This window comes from Bombina bombina, chromosome 4 (assembly GCF_027579735.1).
Source record: "Bombina bombina isolate aBomBom1 chromosome 4, aBomBom1.pri, whole genome shotgun sequence".
Classification (NCBI taxonomy): domain Eukaryota; kingdom Metazoa; phylum Chordata; class Amphibia; order Anura; family Bombinatoridae; genus Bombina; species Bombina bombina.
The window spans coordinates 463,892,733-463,905,977 of NC_069502.1; the positions used below are offsets into that span (position 1 = coordinate 463,892,733).

At 43.9% G+C, this 13,245-nt stretch overlaps 1 protein-coding gene across 1 annotated transcript in view; it reads right to left on the reverse strand.

Annotated features, from left to right (window-relative positions):
* Positions 1–315, reverse strand: part of CLCN2 (chloride voltage-gated channel 2) — a 385,429-nt gene extending 385,114 nt beyond the window's left edge. The window contains exon 1 of the mRNA XM_053710346.1: positions 100–315. Coding sequence (XP_053566321.1) covers positions 100–150 — 51 coding nt within the window. The 5' untranslated portion in view covers positions 151–315. The remainder of the gene's footprint in view (positions 1–99) is intronic.
* Between the last annotated feature and the right edge of the window lie 12,930 nt (positions 316–13,245).

Genomic DNA, 13,245 nt, shown 5'->3' on the forward strand with positions numbered 1-13,245 from the left:
GGGTACAGACATTAGTAGAAAGTTTGTTGTATGAGCCGCACTAAGGGTTATGTAAAATGATTAGAGGGTTATAGAGTGCCTTAGAAGTGGCAGACTCACCAACGTTTGCTCATATTTTAGAGCTCGCTGCTCCATCCTGTCCTCGGACATGTCTTTCTCTAGTGGGTAATTTCTCTGACTCCACTGTCTAAAGCTCTAGGTCCCTGCTCCTCTTTATCAATCCCTCTCTCCCTCTGCAGCTGCTCACACTCTCCCTCTTCTATTGCGAGGACACTCTATGCTCTGCAGCTAGTTCTCATTCAGCACAGGTCTCTCTGTCCCACGTCTCTCTTTGTCTACTCCTCCCTCTTTCCTCTTTGCCTCCCTGTCTCCTCCCTCTTCCCTCCTTTTTTTTAACTCTCCTATATACTCTTCTTTTTCTGCCTTTTTCTCTCCTCTGCCTACTAAACAATCTCTTTTTTTTTTTTTACAGCACCTCCTACGTCTTCGTTTACACTGCGCTCCCCCATATACAGCTGGCTGTATCTGCAAAATGGCACTGCTCTGCTGGGGTTCAGTGTTAGGCAGGGCGATCTCCTGACTGCAAATGATCAGGACAGGCTCAAGCTATCCTACATTTGTAAGGTAGCTGCAGGATGATTTGACTGCAGAATACCAGTGTAAGCAAAAGAAGTACCTAGATTTTGTAGGGTGATATAAATGAATAATTACCGGGATTTGCACATTTTTATTTAAATATAGTATGAGCTCTTCCTCAGATTATTAGGACATGTTTTTACTATGCTATTTATTTATGAAACTATGATTTTTATTTGTTACAGGAAGGTTAAGTCATTGAGGGATTTCTTTATAGCATAGGGTGACTGCAGAGTGCAGAATCAGATTATTATTACCGGCTCAGGAAGTGTTTCTGCAATGACCTATTGTATGTTGTAGATTATAAGAATTTCTTATAATGTGCTGTTTCTGTTTGTAACCTAATCTGCTGACTGCAGGAATTTACACCAGGATAGGCCAAAAATACAAAATGTGTGTGCAATGCAGGGTAAACTACAGATTGCTTCATTATCAAGACATGTAGTGACCCAATGACCAAGATTACTGGTGAGGTACAATACAGAGCAGCTGAGCCTTTCAGTAGTAACATCTATTGATATCAGCTGCTTCATATGGCATTAAAGGGATAGGAAAGTCCAAACTAAACTTGCATGATTGAGATAGCATGTCATTTTAAGACACTTTTAACCCTTTAACGCCATTAGGACGTTGTATTTAGGCTGAATTTTGCTGGGCTTTAGCCCCGAAGGACGAAATACAACGCCCTAACCGCTTGGCTTTCCTGAAGCCACTGGCGCTTCTCTGATGGGATCACGGTCTGGAGGGTGGGCCTAGCATCATAGGGACGTCCCCCTGACGCAATCCCATCATTGAAATCTCGTGATCACTTGCACGATCGCGAGATTTAAATTTGTTTACATCGGAACAGTTTTTCCGATGTAGATAACTTAACCCTGGCACGAAAGGGTTAAAGGGACAGTGAACCCAAATTTGTTCTTTTGTGATTCATATAGAGCATGCAATTTTAAGCAACTTTCTCATTTACTCCTATTATCAATTTTTCTTCGTTCTCTTGCTATCTTTATTTGAAAAAGAAGGCATCTAAACTAAGGAGCCAGCCATCATTTGATTTAGTACCCTGGACAGCACTTGTTTATTGGTGCTGTCCAATCAGCAAGGACAACCCAGGTTGTTCACAAAAAATGACCAGTCATCTAAACTGACATTCTTGCTTTTCAAATAAAGATACCAAGAGAATGAAGAAAGTTGCTTAAAATTGCATGGTCTATCTGAATCACGAAAGAAAAAATTTGGGTTCAGACAGCCATATACTGAAAGCTTGCAGTTTATTTACAGCTGCCGGTATTTTCTATGAGATCTACAACATACTACTTACTAGCTGTATTATAAACCAGTTGCAATCTGACCATAAACTGAAAATAAACCTTTTTTTCACCATCTCAATGCTCGTGTACATCCTGTAACCAGGGGCACTTTAATTAATCAAAATGTACATTTCACTTGTTGTGAAAAAAACGTTGCAAAGCCTCTTCCTGGGTCTAAAATAAGGAATCCGGCTTCCTCCAATTACGGCATTGAATCAGACACTGATTTCCCGGGGGGGGGGAGGCCATGATTGGAGGATGACCTATCCATCATTTCTGACATCAGAAATGGCTTGCGACGACCGGAGGAAGCTGGAGCTGCTGTCAAGATTAAAAGGTAAGTATTTTTTCACAACACGAGTGAAATGTAAATTTTGATGAATTAAAGTGCTCCTGATTTTAATCGAATTTTTAAAAAACAGGCACTTTAGCATCAAAATTTACATTCACTTTAATGTATATAAAAATATACCAAAATCTAATTGCAACATTAAATAAATATCCTGATTATCATCATAATGTTTCCTAAAAATTTGTATTTTATGCATATGCCAAAACTAAAACACTAAACAAAATACTGTGAAAATAGCCAAGATATGCTATTCAAAAGAGGCCAGAATCAGCTTTTTAAGAATTCGAGTCTGTGGAATTGGATAATCTAAAGAAGCACTGCCAACAGTCATGAGGAGTTTTTCTAATGGATTGGAATACTGTTGGTGAGGAATCTTTATGTAAGGTATCTTAGGTTGCTGGTTTGTGAAATTAAATACCAATAATAGAAGGTTAAACTACACTTCTTATGTTTTCTAAGGTTTTGAAATAGCCTCAAATTTGAGAATCTTACCAAAACCTTTGTGTAAATTTAAATGGATTGGAATAGACTCCAGAAGATCAGACTTGAACTCTGAGGGGCCGATTTATCAATGTCTGTCCTACATGATACGCTACAGACATTGCTGAATGCCGACAGCTTGTGCAATGCCGCCCCCTGCAGATTCCCGGCCAATCGACTGCTAGCAGGGGGTATAAATCAACCCGTTCGTAAACAATCGGGCGGATTGATGTCCGCAGCCTCAGGGGCCGAATTATCATTGTCTGGTGGACATGATACGCTGTAGTGTATCATGTCCGCCAGACATCGCAGAATGCCAACAGCATACGCTGTCGCCATTTAACATTACACAAGTTCTAGTGAACTGCTTGTGCAATACCACCCCCTGCAGATTTGGGGATGTCAATCAACCAGATCGTATAGGATCAGGCGGATTGATGTCCGCCACCTCAAAGGCGGCGGACCAGTTAAAGAGCAACGGTATTAAGACCACTGTGTCATAACTGCTGTTTCTGCTCAAGCCTTCAGGGGCCATTCGGCCCTTGATATATCGGCCCCTCAATCTTGACAACATGTTTACAATATATCAAGTTACATTAACGTGCAGATTTTGTTTTCTAGATTTAGGATATTTCAATAAGTATTTAGATAGTTGAACACTATCACAAATTAGTGAATTAAAATGACACTTTATTAAACATGTATGTTAAGACGAACAATATATTAGGTGGTCAGTTCTAGGAATGGGTAATGATCTTCCATTCCTCTCAATTCAGGTGAACTGATCAAACTAACATTAAAAACAAAAATAAAAAAAGAGGGCTATGTGACCTATCTGTGCTCACACAACACTGTCATTCAGGGTATAAATATACACAGCAAGATGGTTGATGTATAGGGGAACTCGTATATCAAACACTGCACACAGACTATGCGCTCAAAGGCGTCCTCCTGCCTGCGTACTGCTGGGATTGAACCCAGTCAGCCCATTTCTTGCTAGTGTCCCTGTATCTAATCACACCATACATGCAACGTGTATACTGATGATGAAGTATAATTCAACACTTCACTATAATGTCAAATGACTCGCCTATTTTAAAGTTGGTGCTTTAATTCTGCACCTCTTATGTGTTTCATAAGTCTTAAACTATTCGCTGTAAAGTTCAACACAATTCACACACTTGGATCCATAAGCGTATTTTGCTAAGTTAGATTCTGTTTGCCATTATCATTGCAAATCAGTTACCACTGTATCAGGTTAGAAACTATATATCAAATGTTAAGTTAGAGCTTCTGTGCAGCGAGAGCAAACAGGCTAAAGTCAAAAAGTGAGTGATCGCAACTCTAGGACACGCCCACCGATGCGTTTTGTCACTAGTACGTGACTTCGTCAGGGCATAGGGGCCGCCCAGCCGTTCAGTCCGTCAGTTATACCCAGCGGTTACCTAGGCAACGGTAATTGTATGCGGAAGTGTCTAACCGCAATATGCAGCTGACTTTTAGATCTCAGCGGAGATCACGTATCAGATAATTCTCATCACATAGGTTTATACGTCCACTTATAATATTGTAATTGCATTGGTTTTTAGGGAGATTCTCAGATACAGATTTTATTGGTTTTGAAGTAGATTAATCTAATGTGCATATATGTATATATACTTTATTTTAAACCCCACTCTGGATAGGTGGCTATTTAACTGTATATCATGAAAGTAGCAGCTTACATCAAAGTTACAAGGTCGATCTGTATGTAATAATTTGTGACTGTCATTCTCAATATTCAGTATTTGTATATCACAAAATGTTATCACCATATCAGGGACGGTCCACATATTGTTATCGGATACTTGTTGTTACCCACTTGTTTGTCACAGTTATTACTGATCGATCTGCCATAGATTTATTCCGGGACAGTTTTAACTGAATCAGTATATTGATTATATTTGTTAAAGCTACCTACATGATGTAATGAAAATCAAATATATACATTATGTGCAAAAAGTTATCATTCACATATAACAGTTAGTCAATATGGTAACAATAAAACGTCACCAAAATTCATTCAGCATATTAGAGCGTTAGTCTCACCCACAACTGAACTTATTGGTTTGTCCAACAGTCAGTATGCGATGGTGTAATTGTAAGTTAAAGGTACAGATAATTGTATATTACATTCATTCGTAATGAATGATTCAACAGCAGATCATTTTATATTTAAAGAAAACTCTTATAGGAGATTGCTTCATTCAGCCCCTTAGGAAATGCATATTGCAGTTCATGTATCCATCTGCATTCTTTTTGTAGAAGTAATTTATTGATATCACCCCTTCTACCTCTTAACTTAAGTTGTTCAATAGCGAAGAAGTGTATTTGATATTTCTCATCTTTATGTACAGTATTCATATGTTTGGCAACTGGCACGTCGCGATTCCATTTTATGTCACCCATATGTTCTAAAACTCTCGTACGTAATTCCCTAGAGGTCTCCCCTACATAAATTAGGGGGCATTTGCACATAGCAATGTAAACAACTTTCTTCGTTCTGCAATTCATAAATTCATTTATAGGGTAACTTTTACCACTTTTCGGATGTATAAAGAGTTTCGTAGGGGACATGTTCTTGCATGCCTGACAACAGCCGCATTTGAAGAAACCTTTTGTCTCTTGTAACCATGTTTTTTGTTTATATGGGGAGAAATGACTTCTTGTCAATATATCCTTCATGTTCTGAGATCTCCTATTTGTTATATTTGGTTTTTCAGTAATCACTTCAATTAAATCAGCATCCTCATGAAGAACATGCCAATGTTTCTCAAAAATGTTACGGATCATGCTGTGCTTTTCATCAAAAGTACCTATAATTCTGATTTTATTAGTTTCTGTGCTTGCACCCCCCTCTTTCTTGTCTTGTAGTAGGGTGGGCCTCTCTAATGCTTTTGCTCTTTGGTAAGCTTTTTTAAGACATCTGTTTGGGTAACCCCTTTCTCTAAATCTTATCCTTAGTTCCTTAGCTTCTGCCTCAAAGTCTTCCATGGTGCTGCAATTGCGTCTTGCTCTCAGGTATTGACCATATGGGATACCCATCCTTTGACTTTTAGGATGATAACTTTCCCACTTTAGAAGACTATTTGTGGCTGTTTTTTTCCGGAAAAGTTTAGTATTAAGGGACCCATCTATTTCTTTCCTAATTTCTAAATCCAAAAAAGAAATACTGGTTTCTTCAATGGTAGAAGTATAGTGCATTCCATGGCTGTTGTCATTTAACAAGCAAATCAGCATCCTCATGATTTAATTGAAGTGATTACTGAAAAACCAAATATAACAAATAGGAGATCTCAGAACATGAAGGATATATTGACAAGAAGTTATTTCTCCCCATATAATCAAAAAACATGGTTACAAAAGGTTTCTTCAAATGCGGCCGTTGTCAGGCATGCAAGAACATGTCCCCCACGAAACTCTTTATACATCCGAAAAGTGGTAAAAGTTACCCTATAAATGAATTTATGAATTGCAGAACGAAGAAAGTTGTTTACATTGCTATGTGCAAATGCCCCCTAATTTATGTAGAGGAGACCTCTAGGGAATTACGTACGAGAGTTTTAGAACATATGGGTGACATAAAATGGAATCGCGATGTGCCAGTTGCCAAACATATGAATACTGTACATGAAGATGAGAAATATCATCTGTACCTTTAACTTACAATTACACCATCGCATACTGACTGTTGGACAAACCAATAAGTTCAGTTGTGGGTGAGACTAACGCTCTAATATGCTGAATGAATTTTGGTGACGTTTTATTGTTACCATATTGACTAACTGTTATATGTGAATGATAACTTTTTGCACATAATGTATATATTTGATTTTCATTACATCATGTAGGTAGCTTTAACAAATATAATCAATATACTGATTCAGTTAAAACTGTCCCGGAATAAATCTATGGCAGATCGATCAGTAATAACTGTGACAAACAAGTGGGTAACAACAAGTATCCGATAACAATATGTGGACCGTCCCTGATATGGTGATAACATTTTGTGATATACAAATACTGAATATTGAGAATGACAGTCATAAATTATTACATACAGATCGACCTTGTAACTTTGATGTAAGATGCTACTTTCATGATATACAGTTAAATAGCCACCTATCCAGAGTGGGGTTTAAAATAAAGTATATATACATATATGCACATTAGATTAATCTACTTAAAAACCAATAAAATCTGTATCTGAGAATCTCCCTAAAAACCAATGCAATTACAATATTATAAGTGGACGTATAAACCTATGTGATGAGAATTATCTGATACGTGATCTCCGCTGAGATCTAAAAGTCAGCTGCATATTGCGGTTAGACACTTCCGCATACAATTACCGTTGCCTAGGTAACCGCTGGGTATAACTGACGGACTGAACGGCTGGGCGGCCCCTATGCGCTGACGAAGTCACGTACTAGTGACGAAACGCATCGGTGGGCGTGTCCTAGAGTTGCGATGCCTCACTGTTTGACTTTAGCCTGTTTGCTCTCGCTGCACAGAAGTTCTAACTTAACATTTGATACATAGTTTCTAACCTGATACATTGGTAACTGATTTGCAATGATAATGGCAAACAGAATCTAACTTAGCAAAATACGCTTATGGATCCAAGTGTGTGAATTGTGTTGAACTTTACAGCGAATAGTTTAAGACTTATGAGACACATAAGAGGTGCAGAATTAAAGCACCAACTTTAAAATAGGCGAGTCATTTGACATTATAGTGAAGTGTTGAATTATACTTCATCATCAGTATACACGTTGCATGTATGGTGTGATTAGATACAGGGACACTAGCAAGAAATCGTCTGACTGGGTTCAATCCCAGCAGTACGCAGGCAGGAGGATGCCTTTGAGCGCATAGTCTGTGTGCAGTGTTTGATATACGAGTTCCCCTATACATCCACCATCTTGCTGTGTATATTTATACCCTGAATGACAGTGTTGTGTGAGCACAGATAGGTCACATAGCCCTCTATTTTTATTTTTGTTTTTAATGTTAGTTTGATCAGTTCGCCTGAATTGAGAGGAATGGAAGATCATTACCCATTCCTAGAACTGACCACCTAATATATTATTCGTCTTAACATACATGTTTAATAAAGTGTCATTTTAATTCACTAATTTGTCATTCTAAACAGTGTTTAATTCAGCACTTGGCTTCAATGCCACAAATCCTTTGAATTCCCCTAAACTTATTAGTAGTTGAACACTATCACAAGAATGCACATTATTATTTAACAAGTATTTTATGAGAATTGTACTCACAATTTTGTTATTTTATGGGCAGCAAAATGTCAAGCTGTTGATGCAGTGTGTGTGTGATAGTAAAACAGTATGTAATGCTAACTTGTTATAAAATATTTGCAATGTTTTGCTGCAGTCTTTTTGATGAATGTCTCACTAAGTGATAGATTGTTTAAAGAGAGTTTTTCAGCTTCATTCTACTTAGGACTGGGAAGGTACAGTGAAGACTCTAAAGAAAACACTTTTTTTTTCTTTGACAGAACTTGAACGAACAGCAGATGTTCAATATAGCCCCTAGACTATAAGACTGCAAAGCAGTACATATAGCACAACCCTAATTCCTCTGGCAGAGAAGGGTATGGAGCTATCTGAAAAGATGTTCCTGTTTTCTGTAATTCAAATTAAATGCCACTTTGTATAGCAAATGAGACCTCCCAAAGCATTGTCAGAATTGGCTGCACTAATAGATGTGAAACTAAAAGTAAATTGCATGAATAACCAAGCCCACATTACAAGAAACTTCTTGTTCTACATTGTCACCCCCCTACAACCTCACCCCTGTTGTTTCTCAGTGGTTTTGGGCTCCTCAGAGCAACCACAATCTCTGGAAGCTTTTGGTTGCATGGTTTTGTGTTCCAAACTTGTTTAGAAAAGAGCTGGTCTATGACCTGGAAAACCCCCCTAGGCTGGCTGGGCTCCTGGAACTCCCGGTCGGCCACCTCACAACGGACACCCGCCTAATCCCTCTCAGGCTGTCCGGGCTCCTGGAACTCCCGGTCGGCCATAGGACAGCAGAACACCCGCTAACTTTACCCCTGGTCGCCCCAGCAACCATGTGCCCCAGAGCTCCGCTCTTTTGGGGATTAGTAGCCCCTAGGGAGGACAAGAGGTGGGAGAATTACCGGAGGGGAGCTGCTTTGGGAACCGGGGGTTTTGGACACCCCTACCCCATAACTTCAACGGCTGTATCTCCGGTCCTCAATAACGAATCACGCCGCTTTTTGCACTGCAGCATCTGGGGACCGAGAGCTTTCAAATGATCACCTCAAAACCGTCACCACTGTGTCCTGGGATTCTGTGAGACTATGGAGGCACCGGTCAGTCTGGAGGGGCGGGAATGGCGGGAAAACTGTGGCATTGTATCCCTGTTTTATCAAGATGAGCTGTGTGTATTAAAGGAGTGTATGTTGTACAATAAAATCAGTTCTTATTTCACCTGAATGCTAGTCTGTCTAGTTATTTGGGTGAGCTCCAGCTAAAATCACTTTCCTGGGCTACATAGCAGCCCGTTCCAGGCAAAGGAAGGACCCTCTAGCAGAGCTACCCAGTCGGGGTAGCTGGAGTCTGCCACAGGGTGGGACACTGAGTACTGGTGCTGTTGGGCATCAGGGGGGGCTACAGGCTGTGGTCACTAGCCAGCTACATAGCTGCAGTCGGCAGGGAGGAAGCAGGACCCGTTTGGCGGAGCTACCCAGTTGGGGTATCCGGGGTATCCATCACATTGGTTGGCAGTGGTCGGATCTGCTTCTTTCACACAGTTTCTGCTGACAGAGGAGACACACCACAGTAGCCGGTAAATATGGAGGCAGAGTTCCTAGGGAGAGTACAAAAGATGCTGACCAGAACAAATGATCCTTGTTCGGAACAGGATGTTCTGGCATGGAGGAACCTTGCCCTCCAAGACCTCTGGTGGGAGGCTCTGCAACAGGAGCAGGAAAAAGGAAAGGTTCTCCCCACGAATGACACGAGATTCCGGGTTCGGTGGACCGTGAGACTGCCTTTCCTGGGAGAACAGCCAAAGAAGGAATGGCTAGCTGTTCTACATAGACTGATCCAGCAAGAGATGTGGGTGGAGTACGGCTATCGGGCCCTCCAATGGCTCTCTATGCAAGCGCAGCCATGGCTGGAGGAAGGCTCCCCCACAGAGGGCTTTGGCTTCGGCGGCCCTGGATTGCTGTTTACAAAAAGGACAGAGGACCCACAGTTTGGGAGCGAGACAGACCAGGATCTGGAGGATATCTCTGGGCTCCAAGAGGAACTGCTGGATCTCTTGGAGGAGACCTGGCTGCTGGACGATCTGGATTTTATAATTGACCAGGAAGAGGCACTGGTCAAGGAATATAAGAGGCTGCTGGATCTCGCTAAGCAGCGTGCCAGGGGCATACAGATCTGGGTTGCAGCCCTCTGGGATTCATGGAGCTCGCCCGTGGAGGAGTGGCAGCAAAGAAAAAGGGAACCAGGGCTGCTGGATCCTGATCAGCAGTCTGGCTCTGAGCTTATAGACTTAGACAAGGGAGCCACCCCAGCAGAAGTGCTGACAACAGAGCAGAGAGCCGCCGGCCTCTGCCCAGCACCTGTAACAGCTCCAGGAAACCTGGCAGCGGAGGTAGTCATCCTCCCTCCCCTTACAGAGAACCCCTTGCAGGTAGAGATGGATGTCAATAACTCCCCAGCAGCAGAACCCCTTCCCGGGAGAGGAGACAGTCGGTCTCTCTCCCCAGCGGCAGAGCCATCCCCTGGGAGCGGAGGTAGTCGTCCTCCCTCCCCGTAAACAGAACCCCTTCCTGGGAGAGGAGACAGTCGGTCTCTCTCCCCAGCGGCAGAGCCAGGAGCCCGGAGAAGAGACATCCCCTGGGAGCGGAGGTAGTCGCCCTCCCCGTAAACAGAACCCCTTCCCGGGAGAGGAGACAGTCGGTCTCTCTCCCCAGCGGCAGATTCATCCTTCGTGAGCGGAGGTAGTCGTCCTCCCTCCCCTTACAGAAAAGACCTTGTAGGGAGAGACGGGTATCGATATCTCTCCCCAGCGGCCAAATCCCTTTCTGGGTGAGGAGACAGTTGGTCTCTCTCCCCAGCGGCAGCACAGTTTCCCATCGAGCGGAGGTAGCAGACCTCCCCAGCGGTAGATCTCCTTTTCGGGAGAAGAGACAGAGGGACTCTCCCCTCAGTAGCTTGGCAGGGTCTCTATCCTTTTCTTGTCCCGGAGTATTTCTCACCGAGGGCAGGCGTTGCATTGGGCAAGGAGGATAAAAGTGTATACAGTTGGTGCCACATGTTTGGGCACCCGAGCATTACCTGCCCCACCAAGGAGCAACCTCCCCCTCCAGTCTGGGGTGGGAATACAGCTGGGAAACTGGCACTAGCTTTGTTTGTGGGCGGGTCAGCCGGTACTAAACAGAGTGTCACAGAGAGAGGCAGTGTGGCCATGGAACTTAAGGACACTGGAACTTGTGGGACAGCAATTGTTTTGGACCCGGCCTTAGAAAACTTGTTCGGGACGTTGCCTTATGTGACTATCCCTGCGCCCAGGGCGCAGGGTATAAACATCAGCAGGAACCCACCAGAATGCCCCAAGCTCAGATGAGATGGGATAACCTCTCCCATCAACCAAGAAGTGGAGGGCCACCGTCGGACAGCCCCAGTCCGACCCGTTAAGGGTCTAGCCGGGTCTGCCAAACTGGAGGGGGGGGAGATGTCATGTATACCATAAGGCTAAGGCTACCCCCTACAACCTCACCCCTGTTGTTTCTCAGTGGTTTTGGGCTCCTCAGAGCAACCACAATCTCTGGAAGCTTTTGGTTGAATGGTTTTGTGTTCCATACTTGTTTAGAAAAGAGCTGGTCTCTGACCTGGAAAACCCTCCTAGGCTGGATGGGCTCCTAGAACTCCCGGTCGGCCTCCTCATAATGGACACCCGCCTAACCCCTCTCAGGCTGTCCGGGCTCCTGGAACTCCCGGTCGGCCACAGGACAGCAGAACACCCACTAACTTTACCCCTGGTCGCTCCAGCAACCATGTGCCCCAGAGCTCCGCTCTTTTGGGGATTAGTAGCCCCTAGGGAGGACAAGAGGTGGGAGAATTACCGGAGGGGAGCTGCTTTGGGAACCGGGGGTTTTGGACACCCCTACCCCACAACTTCAACGGCTGTATCTCCGATCCTCAATAACGAATCACGCCGCTTTTTGGACTGCAGCATCTGGGGACCGAGAGCTTTCAAATGATCACCTCAAAACCGTCACCACTTTGTCCTGGGATTCTGTGAGACTATGGAGGCGCCGGTCAGTCTGGAGGGGCGGGAATGGCGGGAAAACTGTGGCATTGTCTCCCTGTTTTATCAAGATGAGCTGTGTGTATAAAAGGAGTGTATGTTGTACAATAAAATCAGTTCTTATTTCACCTGAATGCTAGTCTGTCTAGTTATTTGGGTGAGCTCCAGCTAAAATCACTTTCCTGGGCTACATAGCAGCCCGTTCCAGGCAAAGGAAGGACCCTCTAGCAGAGCTACCCAGTCGGGGTAGCTGGAGTCTGCCACAGGGTGGGACACTGAGTACTGGTGCTGTTGGGCATCAGGGGGGGCTACAGGCTGTGGTCACTAGCCAGCTACATAGCTGCAGTCGGCAGGGAGGAAGCAGGACCCGTTTGGCGGAGCTACCCAGTTGGGGTATCCGGGGTATCCGTCACATTGGTTGGCAGTGGTGGGATCTGCTTCTTTCACACAGTTTCTGCTGACAGAGGAGACACACCACAGTAGCCGGTAAATATGGAGGCAGAGTTCCTAGGGAGAGTACAAAAGATGATGACCAGAACAAATGATCCTTGTTCGGAACAGGATGTTCTGGCATGGAGGAACCTTGCCCTCCAAGACCTCTGGTGGGAGGCTCTGCAACAGGAGCAGGAAAAAGGAAAGGTTCTCCCCACAAATGAAACGAGATTCCGGGTTCGGTGGACCGTGAGACTGCCTTTCCTGGGAGAACAGCCAAAGAAGGAATAGCTAGCTGTTCTACATAGACTGATCCAGCAGGAGATGTGGGTGGAGGACGGCTATGCAAGCGCAGCCATGGCTGGAGGAAGGCTCCCCCACAGAGGGCTTTGGCTTCGGTGGTCCTGGATTGCTGTTTACAAAAAAGGACAGAGGACCCACAGTTTGGGAGCGAGACAGACCAGGGTCTGGAGGATATCTCTGGGCTCAAAGAGGAACTGCTGGATCTCTTGGAGGAGACCTGGCTACTGGACGATCTGGATTTTATAATTGACCAGGAAGAGGCACTGGTCAAGGAATACAAGAGGCTGCTGGATCTCGCTAAGCAGCGTGCCAGGGGCATACAGATCTGGGTTGCAGCCCTCTGGGATTCATGGAGCTCGCCCGTGGAGGAGTGGCAGCAAAGAAAAAGGG